Raw genomic sequence first — 18,596 nt, 5'->3', positions numbered from 1 at the left:
GAGCCAGGAGGGGGAGGGGGAGGTAACACCTCTGCCCAGGAATGTGGACGGAGGCTGAAGCAGGGAACCTGCTGGGTGGGTTTAGTTTCAGTTTGGGGCTGGGTGGAGGAACACAGGGAACCCCCCAGGGCTGGGGTCTAAGCTCCCTGCTCCCCCAGAAGGACTTGACTGAGGGGTCCTGGTTGTACCCACAAGCTCTGTTTTGGACTGTGTTCCTGTTGTCCAATAAACCTTCTGTTTTACTGGCTGGCTGAGAGTCTCAGTGAATCCCAGGAAGAGGGGTGCAGGGCCTGGACTCCCCCACACTCCGTGACACCAGGGTTCTGCCAATTCTGCCTGACCCGCCATTGTGCGAGGCTCCTTGATCCAACCGGCTGGACAGCCCGTGACTGCGATTTACGTGCCCAACCCACTTTATAGCAAATACTCAAGGAAAACTTCCCTCTACATAACCCTCATGAGCTCTAGGGCGTTTACCCTCTCCTTGCTCTCACTAACTTTACTGACGGTTAAACACACACCAGGCCAAGCCTTGGGGCTCTGAAGCAGGCCAAAGCTACCACGGAAACCCAAGAGAGCTTGCACCAACCATCATCTTGGTCATCATCAAGGATTGAACTTGGGACCTCCCGAGCAAGAACCATGAGAGGCTAATGCTTGAGCCAAAGGACTGTAGCAGAGTTATACTCTCTGTGGACCCAGCCGCAAGGGGGGCATGTAATCCACACTGAACAGTGGGGTGCATAAGGACTAAGCAGGAAAGCCCAGATCCTCAAAGGTATTTAGGTGCCCATCTCCCATTGATTTCAGTGACAGTGAGGTGCCTAAATATCTTGAGGATGGGGACCAAAGTGAGTAAAGGGGTGGCCTCCGGAGTAGAGAAAAAGTTCCTCTCTGCCAATGGGAATTAGGAAGCCGGGTGACAAAACACACTTCATAAACGTGACCCTCCCACTCGCGCAACACGGGGAGCAGCGAGGGCAGGTGGAATGCGCTGGGCCCAAAGAGAAATCACTCGTTGTGAGGATCAAGTCCCATTGCCGAACGAACCAACTGAGCCCGTTCACCGGACAGCTGCTCTCCTCCCAGCAGCAGAGATGAGCCAATCGCACTCACAGCTCCGCAGAATGCAGGGTTAGCGGGGAAAGGTTTGGCCAGAGCAGAACGAGAGTCCATCCAGGCCTGGTATCCCTTCTGCAGGCCTGCTCTAAAGGGAGGAAACACTCCTGCTGGCCGTAGCGGGCTTTGAATCAGGCCCTGGGACAACAGTCATCGATATGCACCTGCTATACAACACCACACGGGTGCAGCGGGAAGGCTTTCTCCCTGACCCCAGCAGCTGATCCGTTGTGCCCTCCTCATTATAACACCGTCAAATCATCGTCCGTCATTCCCAAGGCCAGAGGGACCATTAGATCCTCTCGTCTGACCTCCTGTGCAACACAGGCCAGAGACTTTCACCCAGTTACCTCTGGCTTGAGCCCAGTCACTTGGGCCGGACTAAAGCATCTCCCAGAAAGGCAACCAGCGTGACTCTGGAGGCGTCAAGAGACGGAAACTCCACCCCTACCCTTGGGAATTTGTTCCAGGGGTTAATCACTGTTAAACGGCCGCACCTTCTCTGCTAGCCTAGGGAGCCCTAGAGAGCCCTGGACCCATGCAGGTTGTTTGGCTCCTATGATTGTCTCATTAGTACTCTGTGGCAGCAGGTTCCATGGGTTAACATGCTGCACCCAAACGCTGCCTACTCTCCTCTGTAAATCTGTTGCACCTTCCTTATTTCACTCCTAACAAAGCACTGCTGGGGATAAAGGCAGGGGCAGGACACTAAAGGAGGGCAGCATAGCAGGAGCATGGGAAGAAACGAGGTGTGAGATGTAGGCAGGACCGATCTGTGCCACGCCAGGACAGTGAGGACAAGCAGGCTGGATTGGGAGGAGGGCTTAGGGACCCAGCCCAGAGAGACCCCCCCATCCAGTTCTGGGGCGGATTCACAGCATGAAGGCATCTGCTTGCTGGTTGTGGTTTAGGGAAGGTGGCGTGTCCTCAGAACCACCCCAGCTGGAGGGTTTGGCCCAGTCTCTCTCTGCGCTCGTCACTCCTCCCTCGACACCTCTCCTGAGCCACATGTCTAGCCAAGCTCATCTCCTCTGCACCTCTTCCCGCGAGAGCTGGAATCGCAGAACCCACCAGGGTCACCTGCCACTATCCCTTGGTGTGCCTTATCTCCACAGAGGGGCCAAGCCTATGAGCCGAATTTGGGTCACGGCCCTGCACTGGGACTCAGGAGAATGGGGCTTCATTCCCAGTTCTACCACAAACTCCCTGGGCAAGACCCTGAGCAGGCCCCTCAATTCTCCAGCTATATAACGGGGACCGGGATCCGTCTTTTCTCCCACCCTCTGTCCATTTTGTCTGCTTAGCTGGCGAGCTCTGTGGGGACAGGGACTGTCTCCCACTAGGTATCTCTACGGCACCCACCTCAAAGGGGCCCTGATCTCAGCTGGAGGTAGGGCTGGTCAAGACACTCCATTGTACCTTTCTGGCTGGGAAATTGGGCTTGCTACCAACCAGTCCCTTTCACAGGGAGCTCCTGCTTTCTTTCTAGAGGTTTGATTTTTCATCAAACCACCAACAACCGGAGTGTTTTCAGGTTTTAGAGGAAAAGTCAAATTTTGATGCTGAACAGTTTGATGAAAACTATTCCTGCTCCCCTCCTCCCCCCCATTTTCATCAGAAATCTCAGCCATAGGGCTTGCGGCTTCGAGCAGCTTCACACAGGTGTACTAAGCACTTTACCCAGCAGGACTGCAAACTCCTTGGGGCAGGATCATAGCCTGGCATGTCTGTAAAGTCCTATGCGTGTTTATGGTGCTGATGGAGGACGTGACGATGGACACAGCAGGGAAAGGCTGAGGCTCACCACCAGGAGATGCCATGGAGTACCTCCGGGCTATCAATCTGGCGCTACCCACTCTAGGAAAGTATTGCAACGCACATGAATAAAAGCAAACAAACATGTCAGCCAGTGAAGGCCCTGTGCTCCAATCTGTGACTAATAAGGGGCAGCCATGTGCTGAAATTAATTAGTTTGTTGTGGGGAAGGGCAGGGGGAAGCTACATGAAAACAAAGCAGAAGAATCCGTATCAGCAAAAGTTAAATTGGATTAAGTTAAGTTAGATTCGATGTGCGGATGAGTCAGGTTGCGAATTCCCAGGGAGGAGAAATTAGCAATTTGAAAAGGTTTTTTTCCCCCTAGCTAAAGTAATCAAAGGCAGGACTGTAATTAAATATGAAAAAAGCCACCACCTGCAAGAGGAGAGAAAATGGAGAAGCAATGTTCTCTGCTACTCTGTGTAATTAATCCGGGGAAGCTAAGTGCATAATAAAAATAATAACGAGAATTAGAAATTGACTCTGGTACACGTTCCCAGGCATTGGTGACAGGACGGGAAGCATCTCAAGACAAACAGTGTAACTTGACTCTGAAAGATACTGTGTAAAGAGCTATGTATGTATCCTGAAAATACATGGTTAAAGTCTGTATCAAAGTATTAGTCACTAGCACAGGTGAAAAACCAGGTTTTCCTCCAGAAATGTCTCTCTCTTGGTCAGGATTTAAAATAGGCACAGTAAGCTTTGTATTTTTAATGGATGCCTGTTTGGATATAAAGTCAAATGTTAACAAAGAGATGTGAAGTCCACGGGGAAGGAGCAGAAAGAAAAAGAAACAAGCCACGGGAGGTTTCCTGTGTCTGAGTGAAGACAAGGAATTTGGGGGGTATTTCTAGAAGGCAAAGAGGACACCCCTTGATCTAGCACCTGGGAAGTAAAGGCTGTGATGTTATTGACATAAACTGTGACGTACAGATCATTGTTGCAAACACTGTTATATATTTGCAGCAAATATTGTACAAAGGCTGCCGTGTAAGGTGTCTATGGAAAGGCTATGATTTTCTGATTAGGATTATGCTATCTGTATGGGTGTATCATTTTTGTAGTTGACGTTATAAATATTGGCTATGTACTTATATCAATGTGTTTTGATTCTAAGTAGCCTCAGTGAAGCGTTTGGTCAGCTTCTTGAGAAGGGACTATTCTCAGTAAGTTCCCAAGCAAGAAACACTTAGCTAACAGTGAACTTTGGGAGATGCCAACCCACATCTCAGCTTTCCTGGGAACGTTCAAACTAACATGTAAACAATGGCGTCGGCCTGTAAAGAACTGAGTCATGCATGGACATGTGACTTGCCCATGTGACTCCAAACGCCATCTTGCTGTGATCTTGCACAGGAGAACCAAGGGGTTTTCACCCACAAGAGAAAGCCTATAAAAGGCTCCTCCACCTGGTCTTCAATCCTGCTTCTGACCTCTGCAGGAACCTTGCTGCAAACTGAAGCTCTGAACAAAGGACTGAAGGCCCCCTCCCAGCTGTGGATGGACTCCAGAGACTTGATTTGAGCCTGCAGTCTATTCCATCACTGCTACAAGCCTGAGCCAAGAACTTTGCCATTACTGCTCGTAATTGATTCCATTTAACCAGTTCTAGCTCTCATCTATATTTCTTTCTTTTTATGAATAAATCTTTAGATTTTAGATTCTAAAGGATTGGCAACAGTGTGATTTGTAAGATCTGATTTGTATATTGACCTGGGTCTGGGGCTTGGTCCTTTGGGATCAGGAGAACTTTATTCTTTTACTGGAGTATTGGTTTTCATAACCATTCATCCCCGTAACGAGTGGCACTGGTGGGGATACTGGGAAACTGGAGTGTCTAAGGGAATTGCTTGTGTGACTTGTGGTTAGCCAGTGGGGTAAAACCAAAGTCCGCTCTGTTTGGCTGGTTTGGTTTGCCCTGGGGTGCAAAGGAACCCCAGCCTTGGGCAGTAACTGCCCTGCTCTCAGCAATTTGTCCTGAATTGGCACTCTCAGAAGTATCCTGCCGGAGGCAGCATCATTACAAAGGCACCGTGCATTCGCATTCATGAAAGCAGGGTCTCCATCAGCCTTGGCTGAAAACGCTGAAGAGGACTCTGGAGGAGCAAACGTCTTTCAATAGGAGGGTAACCTGGCGAGTTAAGTTTAGTCTCTAGAAAGCATGTTTTTGTTTGAGATGTAACCACTGGCTTCCAACATCCTTATACACTAGCTCCTGAATCTCTGGTCTTTGACAATAAACGTATTCTTGTTTTCACTATGCATCTAGCTCAGGGCTGTGGTGTGGAGCAAAGTGCCGGTCCCGGGTTGAATCTTACAAGCTGGCGCGTCCTGTTCCTTTGGGAACAGCCGGCCTGGTAGTTCTGTGAGTGTCCAATGAGAAGGGGCTGGGCACTGCAGGGAACGCTCCAAGGCCGCGGGCGTTGGCGTGTGCCATTCACTGCCCGGTGCAGAGAGGGCGAGGCCTGCGGGGGCCTGGCTGCCAGAGGCTGGTGGTTTCAGGGAGCTGACTCATGGCCTTCACGCTAAGGGCAGGTGATGATATTCAGCCACAATCTTCCCTTTTTGAAGCTCAGATGCAGCAACCCACTTAAGCATGTGCCTGAGTTTAAGCATGTGCTTTAAGTCCCATTTATTTCAAGCAGGTGTCTAAGTGCTTTGCTGAACCTGGGCCTTAATTTCACCTGGCTCCTCTCAGTTCTACCTCCAGGTACCACTCTCAGTCATTCTCCTCTCTTCCTGCTGTTCACAGGCTTCAACTATTTGGAGACTTCTGCTTCCCCACCTTAGCGGTCACTTTACCAACCTGCACATTGTCATCTCTTTTAATCTGTCCTCCCATGGCCGGGTAGCCATCTCCTGAGCACCCCCTTGTGGCCTAGGGTGGCGCTGCAGCAGCCTGCCTCAGTTTCCCCATCACTAGGGTGCTCCATCTCTCAGGGATTCATGTGGCTCATCCCACCAGCTGGGCAGCTCCAAGTCCAGTCCCCTTTTGGGGTAACCGAAGTCCAACAAACAATAAGGTCTTTTGCCCACTTGGGCTCCTCTTCCGCTTGTCTTCTGAGCTCCCTTAAGTCTTTCAGGATCCCTTAAGTCTTTCCACTCAGGTGTTTTACAGGCTGTCATCTGACCCTATTAGTCCTGCCCTCTTAAGCTGGGAGGCCACTAATTATGGAACAGGTAGGGCTGGCCCCATCTCCCCTTCAAGGGGCCAGTCACCCTATGGCACCTCCTTATAAATGGAGCCCTCCTTTCTCCTGATCCTTTCTGTTGCTCTTCTCGGCATGCCCACCCATTTGGCAATATATTTCTGCCAACGTGGTACCTGGGTCCAAGCACGATATTCCAGGCCCTGTTGCACCTCAGCCACATAGCAAGAGACCACTGCTCCCGGCTCTCTGACTACTCAGCCCTCAGTCAGGCCAATTCCAAACTGTTGCCTATTATTTCCTTGATGGAAATGCTCCCTTGGTGATCGCTGTAGTTCGGTCTCCCTGGACCGCCCCATCCTGTACCACTATGGGCTGGATTTTGTGATGCAAAATTCTTATGACAGGGGAATTACGAAATTCCACAGTCCACCCGTGGAACTCTTTGCCAGAGGATGTGGTGAAGGCCAAGACACTAACGGTTCAAAAAAGAACTCGATAAGTTCATGGAGGATAGGTCCATCAATGGCTATTAGCCAGGATGGGCAGGGATGGTGTCTCTAGCCTCTGTTTGCCAGAAGCTGGGAATGGGTGACAGGAGATGGATCACTTGATGATTCCCTGTTCTGTTCATTGCCTCTGGGGCACCTGGCACTGGCCACTGTCAGAAGACAGGATACTGGGCTAGATGGACCTTTGGTCTGACCCAGTCTGGTTGTTATGTTTTTAATTGCCCTCAGACAGTAACAGTTTTTGGTTACTGCTGAGCTGTGCCGGATTTGCAACCCCGAGCTAGCCACTCCTCCCTTACTGGCACTTTTACAGTGACAGTCTCTCCATGGCTGCCTCCCATTCTCAGACAGCCTGACCCGATGCCCAGCGAAGGGAGTGGAAAGGCTCCCAGGGTCAGTGGGGTTTGGATCAGGCCCAGGCAGAGATAAGTGAGAGAGAGCCACAGCATGGGGAACATTTGCATCCGATGAAATGAGCTGTAGCTCACGAAAGCTTATGCTCAAATAAATTGGTTAGTCGCTAAGGTGCCACAAGTCCTCCTTTTCTTTTTGCGAATACAGACTAACATGGCTGCTACTCTGAAAAGTGACTATGTGGTTTAGGTCCCATTTTCAAAAGACGTAGGTGCCTAAGTCACTTCTGACAATGTTACCCAGGGACAGGAGTAGGAAGGCTGGTCTTGTAGCACCGGCTCAGGGGATGTGGGTTCAATTCTGGGCTGTGACAAACTCCCCGTTTGACCTGGGGCAAATCCCTGGATCTCTCTGCACTCAGTCTCCAAGCTGGGAAATGGAGAGGATAACAGGGCTGGTGTCTGGTTAAATTTTAAGCTCTTTGGGGCACGGGCTGTCTTATTACGTGTGTGTCTAGTGCTTAGCACAATATGTCTCCAATCTCCAACCTGGGGATTACAGTGGACGAGAAGCTGGATATGAGTCAGCAGTGTGCCCTTGTTGCCAAGAAGGCCAACAGCGTATTGGGCTGCATTAGTAGGAGCATTGCCAGCAGATCGAGGGAAGTGATTATTCCCCTCTATTCGGCACTGGTGAGGCCACACCTGGAGTATTGCATCGAGTTTTGGTCCCCCCATTACAAAAGGGATGTGAACAAATTGGAGAGAGTCCAGCGGAGGGCAATGAAAATGATTAGGGGGCTGGGGCACATGACTTATGAGGAGAGGCTGAGGGAACTGGGGTTAGTCTGCAGAAGAGAGTGAGGGGGGATTTGATAGCAGCCTTCAGCTACCTGAAGGGGGGTTCCAAAGAGGATGGAGCTCGGCTGTTCTCAGTGGTGGCAGATGACAGAACAAGGAGCAATGGTCTGAAGTTGCAGTGGGGGAGGTCTAGGTTGGATATTAGGAAACCCTATTTCACTAGGAGGGTGGTGAAGCACTGGAATGGGTTCCCTAGGGAGGTGGTGGAATCTCCATCCTGGCAGGTTTTTAAGGCCCCGCTTGACAAAGCCCTGGCTGGGATGATTTAGTTGAGGGATTGGTCCTGCTTTGAGCAGGGGGTTGGACTAGATGACTGTCACGGAGTGTGGGGGAGTCCAGGCCCTGCACCCCTCTTCCTGGGATTCACTGAGACTCTCAGCCAGCCAGTAAAACCGAAGGTTTATTGGACAACAGGAACACAGTCCAAAACAGAGCTTGTGGGTACACCCAGGACCCCTCAGTCAAGTCCTTCTGGGGGAGCAGGGAGCTTAGACCCCAGCCCTGGGGTTCCCTGTGTTCCTCCACCCAGCCCCAAACTGAAACTAAACCCACCCAGCAGGTTCCCTGCTGCAGCCTCCCTCCACATTCCTGGGCAGAGGTGTTACCTCCCCCTCCCCCTCCTGGCTCAGGTGACAGGCTCTCAGGTCTCCCGTCCCCAGGGCACATTCCCAGGTCAACACTCCCCCCTCCCTGCTGCGTCACATCGTCACATCTCTCCCCCCTTCGAGACTGAACTGAGCGGGGTCACTGTGACCAGTGACCTGGGGAAGTTCGGGGCCCCCTCTCCGGGACAGCGCATCCGCTATCAGGTTGGCACTTCCCTTCACGTGGACCACGTCCATGTCGTAATCCTGCAGGAGCAGGCTCCACCTCAGGAGCTTGGCGTTGGCTCCTTTCATCTGGTGCAGCCAGGTCAGGGGAGAGTGGTCGGTGTAGACGGTGAAGTGTCGCCCGAAGAGATAGGGCTCTAGTTTCTTGAGGGCCCACACCATGGCCAGGCACTCCTTCTCGATGGCCGCGTAGTGTTGCTCCCGGGGTAGCAACTTCTTGCTCAGGTACACGATGGGGTGTCTCTCCCCCTTTTCATCCTCCTGCATTAACACCGCCCCCAGTCCCGTGTCGGAGGCGTCGGTGAACACCACAAAGGGCTTGTCAAAGTCTGGGTTTGCTAGAACTGGGCCACTGACCAGAGCCTCCTTCCATATAACAGTTCGAAAGGCGAAAATCCGGTAGACTCCTGGGGCACCTCCCTGTACGCGAACAGCAGGTGAGGTAAGTACTTGTCCCAATCCTGCGGGTGCTGGTTCATAAAGGTTTTCAGCATCATCTTTAGCGTCCCGTTAAACCTCTCCACCAGCCCATTGGACTGGGGGTGATACGCTGAGGCCCAGTCATGCCGGACCCCACATTTCTCCCACAAGCACCGGAGCAGGGCCGACATGAAGTTGGAGCCTTGGTCTGTCAAGACTTCCCTGGGGAACCCCACTCGGCTGAAAATGGTCAGGAGCGCATCTGCCACGGTGTCTGCTTCAATGGAAGCTAAGGGCACTGCCTCGGGGTAGCGGGTGGCGAAATCTACCACCACCAGAATGTATTTCTTCCCCGACCGGGTCGTCTTGCTGAGAGGCCCCACGATGTCCATGGCCACCTTCTGGAAAGGCTCCTCTATGATGGGCAAAGGTCTCAACGCCGCTTTCCCCTTGTCCCGGGCCTTCCCCACCCTCTGACAGGGGTCACAGGATCGGCAATACTGCCGGACGGTGGTAAAGACCCCGGGCCAGTAAAAGTTCTGTAGCAACCTCTGCCGGGTGCGCCGGATTCCCTGGTGCCCTGCGAGGGGGATGTCATGGGCCAGGGACAGGAGCTTGCGGCGGTACTTCTGGGGGACCACCAGCTGCCTCCTGATCCCACAGGACTCCCCTTCCCCTGGGGGAGCCCATTCTCGGTACAGGAACCCCTTCTCCCACAGGAACCTCTCCTGGCAGCCTCTCCTCATGGTCCGTCCCTCACTGAGGTCGGCCAGGTCCCTGAGCTTCTGCAAGGAGGGATCTTTCCTCAACTCGGCCTGGAACTCAGCGGCTGGGGAAGGGATGGGGCCCGGTTCCCCCTCCGTGGCCAGGTCTGAGGCCGCAGCCTCTCTGAGCCGTGCCCCTCGGCGCTCCCTCCCCACCCGAGTAGGGTCTCGCGCCTCCAGTGTGGTACCCTCCCCAGGGTCAGGTCGCAGTGCCCCTCGCCGGCTCTGGCTACGGGTCACAACCAGGGCGGTCTGGGGGTCACTTGGCCAGTCCTCTAGGTCTCCCCCCATCAAAACTTCAGTGGGCAAATGGTGGTGTACCCCCACATCCTTGGGGCCCTCCTTGGTCCCCCATTTCAGGTGTACCCTTGCCACGGGCACCTTAAATGGGGTCCCGCCCACCCCCGTCAGGGTCAGGTAGGTGTTGGGCACCACCCGATCTGGGGCCACCACCTCGGGCCGGGCCAGAGTCACCTCCGCGCCCGTATCCCAGTATCCATTGACCTTCCTCCCATCCACCTCCAGGGGAACAAGGCACTCTCTCCGGAGGGACAGCCCCGCACCCACCCTGTAAACCGAGCACCCTGAGTCCAGAGCCTCCAGCCCTCTGGCGGGGCTGGCTGGGGGTACTCTTCCCTCCTGAGCAGGTGGCAAACTGGTAGCCCCCCTTTCCTGGGTCGCCTGCCCCTCGTCCAGCTGAGTCCCTACCCAGTTAACCCTGGGTAGGTTGGGTCTGCTCAGTTTGTCCCTGAGCCCGGGGCACTGGGCCCGTACGTGGCCTCTCTGGCCACAGTGATAGCAGCTCAGGTCACGTTGGTCCCCTCGAACGGGTCGGAGGGGCCCGACACCAGGCGTTCCCCTTTGGAGGGGGTTCTCCCTATTTCCCCGCTGGGAGGCCCCATGGTGACTCTCTCTCTGCATCGGGGGGGGGCCTGTTCTTTTGGGACTCCTCCCGGCTACCCCCTGACCGACTGTTCACAAACTCGTCGGCCAGCTGCCCTGCATGCTGGGGGTTCGCGAGCTTTTTGTCCACCAGCCACAGCCTCAGGTCGGAAGGGCACTGTTCATACAGGTGCTCCAGTACAAACAGGTCAAGCAGGTCCTCTTTAGTTTGGGCCCCCGCTGTCCACTTGCGGGCATATCCCTGCATCCTGTTGACCAGTTGTAGGTAGGTGACCTCAGGCGTTTTACGCTGACTCCGGAACCTTCTCCGGTACATCTCGGGGGTCAGCCCAAACTCACGGAGCAGGGCCTGTTTGAACAGTTCATAGTCCCCTGCCTCTGCCCCTGTCATCCGGCTGTAGACCTCCACGGCTTTGGGGTCCAGTAAGGGGGTGAGGAACTGGAGCCTGTCTGCAGGGTCAACCCTGTGCAGCTCGCAGGCATTCTCAAAGGCCGTCAGGAAGCTATCCATGTCCTCCCCCTCCTTCCGCTGGGCCAGGAAGCACTTATCAAAGCTCCTTGCAGTCTTGGGTCCCCCCGCACTCACCGCAGCCGGGGCCCCACTGCTCCTCAGCCTGGCCAGCTCCAGTTCATGCTGTCTTTGTTTCTCCTTCTCCTGCTGCTCATGTTGACGTTCCCTCTCCTTCTCCTGACGCTCCCTCTCCTTCTCCTCCTGCTCATGCTGACGCTCCCTCTCCTTCTCCTGACGCTCCCTCTCCTTCTCCTGACGCTCCCTCTCCTTCTCCTCCTGCTCATGTTGACGTTGTTTCTCCTCATGTTGACGTTGTTTTTCATGATCCTCCAGCTCCCTCATTTTCCTCTCCCTCTCCCATTCCAGCCGCATCCGCTCCAGGGATGGGGAGCTCCGCGGGGAGGATCCCCTGCTGGCTGCTGGGGTCAGGGGGCCCTCGGTATTCGCTGGGCTTCCCACAACCCCTCCCCCAGGCATAGGTAGGAAGGGTCTCGGGGTGTCCTGGGCAGCAGTCTGACCCCTCCCAGCCTGGTCAGGCCCCAGGGCCCACGCTGCGTCCGCCGGGCGGCTTCCCTCAGGGACAGGGATCGGGTCATCCAAGCGATCCCTCTCCTCCAGCTGGGCAATCAGCTGTTCCTTGGTGGACCTCCCGACGCGCAGCCCCCTCTGCCTGCACAGCTCCACCAGGTCGCTCTTAAGGCGTTTAGCGTACATCTCCCGGCTGGCCACTCGCAGGCCGGGCAGCTGTCCACGGTTTCCAGGAAAAGCCCCTAGTGTGCCAGTCCTTCTTGAGGTCACCACCTCTTTGCCAGGGTCGAGCTGCAGACTCCTCCGCCCCTGGGACCGCTCGCTGCAATCCCCCGGGGGACCCTGTTACTGCAAAAGTCCTTCTCTCTGGTCACACACTCCCAGGGGTTAACCGCCCCCTGAAACCGTCTCTCTCTGAATCTTCAGCACGCCTGGTCCCCGTCAATCCCCCTTCGTTTTACTGTTCCCCAGTCACTTACTGCAGGAAGCGCCGTTCACGGGGTGCAGTAGATCCCACCGCTGCCACCAGTTGTCACGGAGTGTGGGGGAGTCCAGGCCCTGCACCCCTCTTCCTGGGATTCACTGAGACTCTCAGCCAGCCAGTAAAACCGAAGGTTTATTGGACAACAGGAACACAGTCCAAAACAGAGCTTGTGGGGACACCCAGGACCCCTCAGTGAAGTCCTTCTGGGGGAGCAGGGAGCTTAGACCCCAGCCCTGGGGTTCCCTGTGTTCCTCCACCCAGCCCCAAACTGAAACTAAACCCACCCAGCAGGTTCCCTGCTGCAGCCTCCCTCCACATTCCTGGGCAGAGGTGTCACCTCCCCCTCCCCCTCCTGGCTCAGGTGACAGGCTCTCAGGTCTCCCGTCCCCAGGGCACATTCCCAGGTCAACACTCCCCCCTCCCTGCTGCGTCACATCGTCACAATGACCTCCTGTGGTCTCTTCCAACTCTAATCTTCTATGATTCTATGATTCAGCCAGGGCTTCTGGGTGGAACTTCAATACAAATAATAAATAATGTGGAGTAAAATCCTGGGAAATGATCTCCCAGCGTCACCCAGGAACTCTGCTGGGAACGGAGCTGGACTAGTTCCCCCTCCACAAATCAGAACCCCATTGTGTCAAACCCTTCCAGGAGCCCACTTCAGCCCAGGGGGCTGTGTGCTGTGTTGTAATCCCGACAGTGCTTCACAGGCACGTGAGCTGCACACGTGACAAACCCCCAGGGGGATCCTGATAAGAAAGAGTCACTGCACCCAAAACGCGGCAAGTTCGTTGTTGTTTTCCAAAGGGGGATACTAGGCTGCAGCGGCTGGACAGCCGGAACTCCTCTTATTGTATCAGAAACCGCTTTCGGAATGTCACGCCTGAAACAAAAAATAAGCCTCCCCCCCCAGAGCTCGTGCAGCTGTTATCCTGGGACGTGCATGGCCTAGACACACAGAAACCAGCTCATTTGCAACTGGAGGGGAGTTAAAGGGGAAGCGTTCTCCAAATCTGGGTGTCTCTGCTTGCCGAGTTTGGGTCAGAAGCACAGTCTGGCACCGACCGATGGCCCGATCCTGCAGACACCACAGTCATGGGGAGTTTTGTCACCGCCTTTGATAAGTGAGAGCACGACTGGTCACTGAGGGCTTGTGTGCAGCGGGCGTCTCCCTGCCTGAGCGGCCACAACAACACAGCCCCAGCGATGGAAAGCCAGGCTGCTGACGCACTGAAGCGGTGTCAAGGCGGACGTCTAGGCCATGAGCTGCAAGTCCCTCTTTATGCTGGCACTGCATGTCCACACTAGGGGTCTGCATCATTATGGCTAGAACTAGTCCATAAACCTCTGCCCTGTCTCCTTCCAAACCCCTCTGAAGAGCCTCTTGTGAAGCCTCTAGCCAGCTGGGATTGTTCCTATCTACTGTATTGTTTTATCTGGATCTTATTGTTCATTGCAATCCAAGTGTTTAATAATAGTACTTAATCAACTTGCATCGGGCCTTTGCATAATAATGTGAGCTCTCTGAGGCATGCACTGCCTTCCACCATCCTGCCCAGTGGGGCCATTATCCTGAGCCCCTGGGTGCTACCGTAACAATAATGCTCCATCTCAGGAGTGTAGAATCCAATCAGTTAGCAGTTAGAGGAGAGAACATTCTCTCCTCACGCTTAAAATTGGCATTGGAACAAATCCCATTAGCAACGGAGGGAACATGGTCCTGTGGAAAACCTCTACATCTGATGCCTAATTGGAACGTACAGCAAACCTGTTATGAAAGAACAAAGTTCCGGACGTGCTGTACTTGGAATTAATACAAAGCAAAAGTACCTTCTACCAGCACACAGGGTTTTCTAGTCACATCATGTCTGCCCTGTGAATTCAACCAAGTCCCTGTTACGTTGCACTAAACCAAACCGAAGGCTGACTTACCAACAGGATCCACAACATCTATGTGGTCGACAAAGTCCCTCTTCCCAAGGTAGACGGTGAGCTGGCAGGAGAAGAGACAAACACAAAGGGAATGAGAGGCAGGACAAAGCATTGCCATCATTTCACCTTTCCTCAACACCGCTTGTGTCCAAGAGAGGCCAGAATACAAAGGCAGTGGCTCCCAGCCCGACTACATGGGGTGCAAGACCTCTTATTTTCAGTGTGGTTTCAGTTCACTTCCAGTTAAAACCTCTAGGACTGTTTGCTTTTTACTGGTGAATTTAGACTACTCTTAAAGTGTTAAAAATGCTCACCTTTGGATTAGGGGAAGCAGTGCTATAATTCCACCAAAGCAGAATATCTAAAGTCTCCAGGATGGCGGCGCTCCAAGACTGTAACCACCAGGTTGGTGACATGGGCCGTGGTCTCTGGGTTTTAGGGTGGTGGGATGGGGCCTTCTCTGGGGGATGAGACACGCTCTCTGGGATGGCACAAGAGGATATGATCTCTTCCTATGGTTTCTGGGGCAGTGGGGAAGGAACATGGTCTGTGGGGTGGTGGGTTGGGATGTGATTTCTGGGATAGCTGTCTCCAGGTCATGGGACAGGACATGTTCTGTGTGGTGGTGAGATGTGATCTCTGGGGTGGCCGTCGGCGGGCAGAGGGGTGGGACATAATATCCAGTTTTAGGAGCAGCATTAACAATTCTTTAATAGATTTTAGCCTCTTTGGCCACCAGTGATCATTCACCGCCCCGTTTGTCACAGACGCTTTAGAATGACCAGCAAGGAGCATTGCTAATGAAGCCACTGTGCTCCTCTAGCTCTGGAGGTAGACACAGCAAGATCCACGTGATGGCTTGGGTCACAGAACCCCCCTTGGGAGCTGCCATCCAATGTGCTGAGGCTACCTCTGAGCCTGTTTTCCCTGCCAGCTTGGGACTTCAGTGCCCTGCCTGGTTGTGCCAGACACACGAGCCTGCTACAAACCCAGACCCAGGTCTGAACCACGTCCCCGAAAAGCTGCAGGCTTAACTGAAAACAGCTTAAGAAGTGCTCCTGTCTCCAACACTCAGATACGCAACTCCCATTGGGGTCCAGACCCCAAATAAATCTGTTTTACTCTGTTTAAAGCTTATACAGGGTAAACTCATAAATTGTTTGCCCTCTATAACACTGATAGAGAGATATGCACAGCTGTTTGCCCCCCCAGGGATTCATACATACTCTGGGTTAATTAATAAGTAAAAACTGGTTTTATTAAATACAAAAAGTAGGATTTAAGTGGTTCCAAGTAATAACAGACAGAACAAAGTGAATTACCAAGCAAAATAAAATAAAACATGCAAGTCTAAGCCTAATACAGTAAGAAAACTGAATACAGGTAAATCTCATCCTCAGAGATGTTTCAATAAACTTTTTTCACAGACTGGACTCCTTCCTACTCTGGGCCCAATCCTTTCCCCTGGTACAGTCCTTGTTCCAGCTCAGATGGTAGCTAGGGGCTTTCTCATGATTGTAACCTCCTTTGTTCTGTTCCAGCCCCTTGTATAACTTTTGCACAAGGTGGGAATCCTTTGTCCCTCTCTGGGTTCCCATCCCTCCCTCTAAATGGAAAAGCACCAGGTTAAAGATGGATTCCAGTTCAGGTGACATGATCACTGTCACTGTAAGACTTTATTACCCACTTGCCAGACACAGGTATACAGGAAGACTTACAAGTAAACAGAGCCATCAACAGTCAATTGTCCTAGTTAATGGGAGCCATCAAAATTCCAAACTACCATTAATGGCCCACACTTTGCATAATTACAATAGGACATCAGAGTTATATTTCTTATTTCTAGTTTCAGACACAAGAATGATACGTACATACAAATAGGATGACCACACTCAGTAGATTATAAGCTTTGTAATGATACCTTACAAGAGACCTTTTGCAAGAAGCATATTCCAGTTACATTATATTCATACTCATTAGCATATTTTCATAAAATCATATAGAGTGCAACGTCACCGCATAATTTACTTTATATCTCTACACCCCTCTGCAGCTAGTCCTGGAACCCACAAGGGGGGAGGCAATTCTTGATTTAGTCCTGAGTGGAGCAAAGAATCTGGTCCAAGAGGTGAATTTAGCTGAGCCACTTGGTAATAGCAATCATGATGTAATTAAATTTAACATTCTTGTAGGGGGGAAATGCCTAACAAACCCACGATAGTAGCATTTAACGTCGAAAATAGGAACCCTGCACAATGAAAAGGAAGCTAATTAAATGGAAATTAGAATTAAAAGGAACAGTCATAAGGGTGAAACACCTGCAAACTGCATGAAGACAATTTAAAAACACCACAGTAGAGGCTCAAATTAAAGGTATATTCCAAATTAAAAAGAAAACAATCAAACAAACGAAAACCAGCAGAGGACCAAAAATGCCACCATGGCTAACCAGTACAGTAAAAGAGGCAGTTAAAGGCAAAAATGCAGCCTTTAAATGTGTGAAGTCAAATCCTGCTGAGGAAAATAGAAAGGAGAATAAACTTTGGCAAGTAAAAGTCTAATATGGCAGGCCAAGAAAGAATCTGAGGAGCAACTAGCAAAGGACACAAAAACTGACAGCAAAAAATGTTTTTTAAGTACATCAGAAGCAGGAAGGTGGCCAAACAGACAGTGGGGCCACTGGACGATCGAGATGATAAAGGAGCACTCAAGGAAGATAAGGCCATTGTGGAGAAGCTAAATGAATTCTTTCCATTGGTCTTCACTGCAGAGGATGTGAGGGGGATTCCCATAGCTGAGCCATTCCTTTTAGGTGACAAATCTGAGGAACTGTCCCAGATTGAGGTGTCACTAGAGGTGGTTTGGGAACAAATTGATAAATTAAACAGTAATAAATCACAAGGACCAGATGGTATTCACCCAAGAGTCCTGAAAGAACTCAGATATGAAATTGTGGAACTACTAACTGTGGTATGTAACTGATCACTTAAATCTGTCTCTGTACCAGATGCCTGGAGGATAGCTAATGTGACACTGATTTTAAAAAAAGGCTCCAGAGGAGATCCCGGCAATTACAGGCTGGTAAGTCTAACTTCAGTAGTGGGCAAATTGGTTGAAACTATCGTAAAGAACAAAATTATAAGACATAGATAAACGTGATTTGGTGGGGGAGAGTCAACAGGACTTTTGTAAAGGGAAATCATGCCTCACTAATCTATTAGAATTCTTTGAGGGGGGTCAACAAACATGTGGGCAAGGGTGATCTGGTGGATACAGTGTACTTGGACTTTCAGAAAGCCTTTGACAAGATCCCTCACCAAAGGCTCTTAGGCAAAGTAAGCTGTCATGGGATAAGAGGGAAGGTCTTCTTATGGATCAGTAGCTGGTTAAAAAACAGGAAACAAAGGGTAGGAATAAATGGTTAGTTTTCAGAATGGAGAGAGGTAAATAGTGGTGTCCCCCAGAGGTCTGTACTGGGACCAATCCTATTCAACATATTCAGAAATTATCTGGGAAAAGGGGCAAAGAGTGAAATGGCAAAATTTGCAGATGATACAAAATTTCTCAAGATAGTTAAGTCCAAAGCTGCCTGGGAAGAGTTACAAAGGGATCTCACAAAACTGGGTCACTGGGCATCAAAATAGCAGATGAAATTCAGCGATGGTAAATGCAAGGTAATGCACATTGGAAAACATAATCCCAACTCTACATACAAAATGATGGGGTCTAAATTAGCTGTTACCACCCCAGAAAGAGATCTTGGAGTCATTGTGGATAGTTCTCTGAAAACATCCACTCAATGTGCAGCTGCGATCTTCGTTGGAGACCTCAAAGTGGCAATTCTTCAACAAAAAAACTTCAAAATCATACTCCAACATGAAGCTGCAGAACTGGAATTAATTTGCAAACTAGATACCATCAGATTAGGCCTGAATAAAGACTGGGAATGGTTGAGTCATTACAAAAACTCAACTTAATTTCCCCAATACTAATTTCTCCCTACTGTTACTCACACCTTCTTGTCAACTGTCTGTAGTTGGCCACTCTCTTACCCCTTCAAAAGTTATTCCTCCTCCCTTGGTATCCTGCTGTTAATTGATTTATCTCGTTAGACTGTTCTAACACTTGGTAAAGCAACCCACATCCTTTCATGTATTTATACCTGCTCCTGTATCTTTTACTTCATACATCTGATGAAGTGGGTTCTAGCCCACAAAAGTTTATGCTCAAATAAATTTGTTAGTCTCTAAGGTGCCACAAGGACTCCTCGGTTTTTTTGCTGATACAGACTAACACCGCTACCACTGAAACCTAAGGGGGGATATTACAGAGGTCTATAAAATTTTGACTGGTGTGGAGAAAGTGAATATGGAAGTGTTATTTGCTGCTTTGCATAACACAAGAACCA

General features: G+C 51.3%; 1 protein-coding gene across 3 annotated transcripts in view; it reads right to left on the bottom strand.

Moving 5' to 3' along the window:
- Window positions 1–18,596, bottom strand: part of ARRB1 (arrestin beta 1) — a 175,365-nt gene that overhangs the window by 37,938 nt on the left and 118,831 nt on the right. For all 3 annotated transcript variants that reach the window (XM_074954585.1, XM_074954578.1, XM_074954593.1), the window contains one exon: window positions 14,189–14,249. In XM_074954585.1, the coding sequence (XP_074810686.1) occupies window positions 14,189–14,249 (61 nt within the window). The remainder of the gene's footprint in view (window positions 1–14,188; window positions 14,250–18,596) is intronic.

The sequence above is a fragment of the Natator depressus genome, chromosome 1 (assembly GCF_965152275.1).
Source record: "Natator depressus isolate rNatDep1 chromosome 1, rNatDep2.hap1, whole genome shotgun sequence".
Lineage (NCBI taxonomy): Eukaryota > Metazoa > Chordata > Testudines > Cheloniidae > Natator > Natator depressus.
This window is presented reverse-complemented; position numbering and strand designations above follow the sequence as displayed.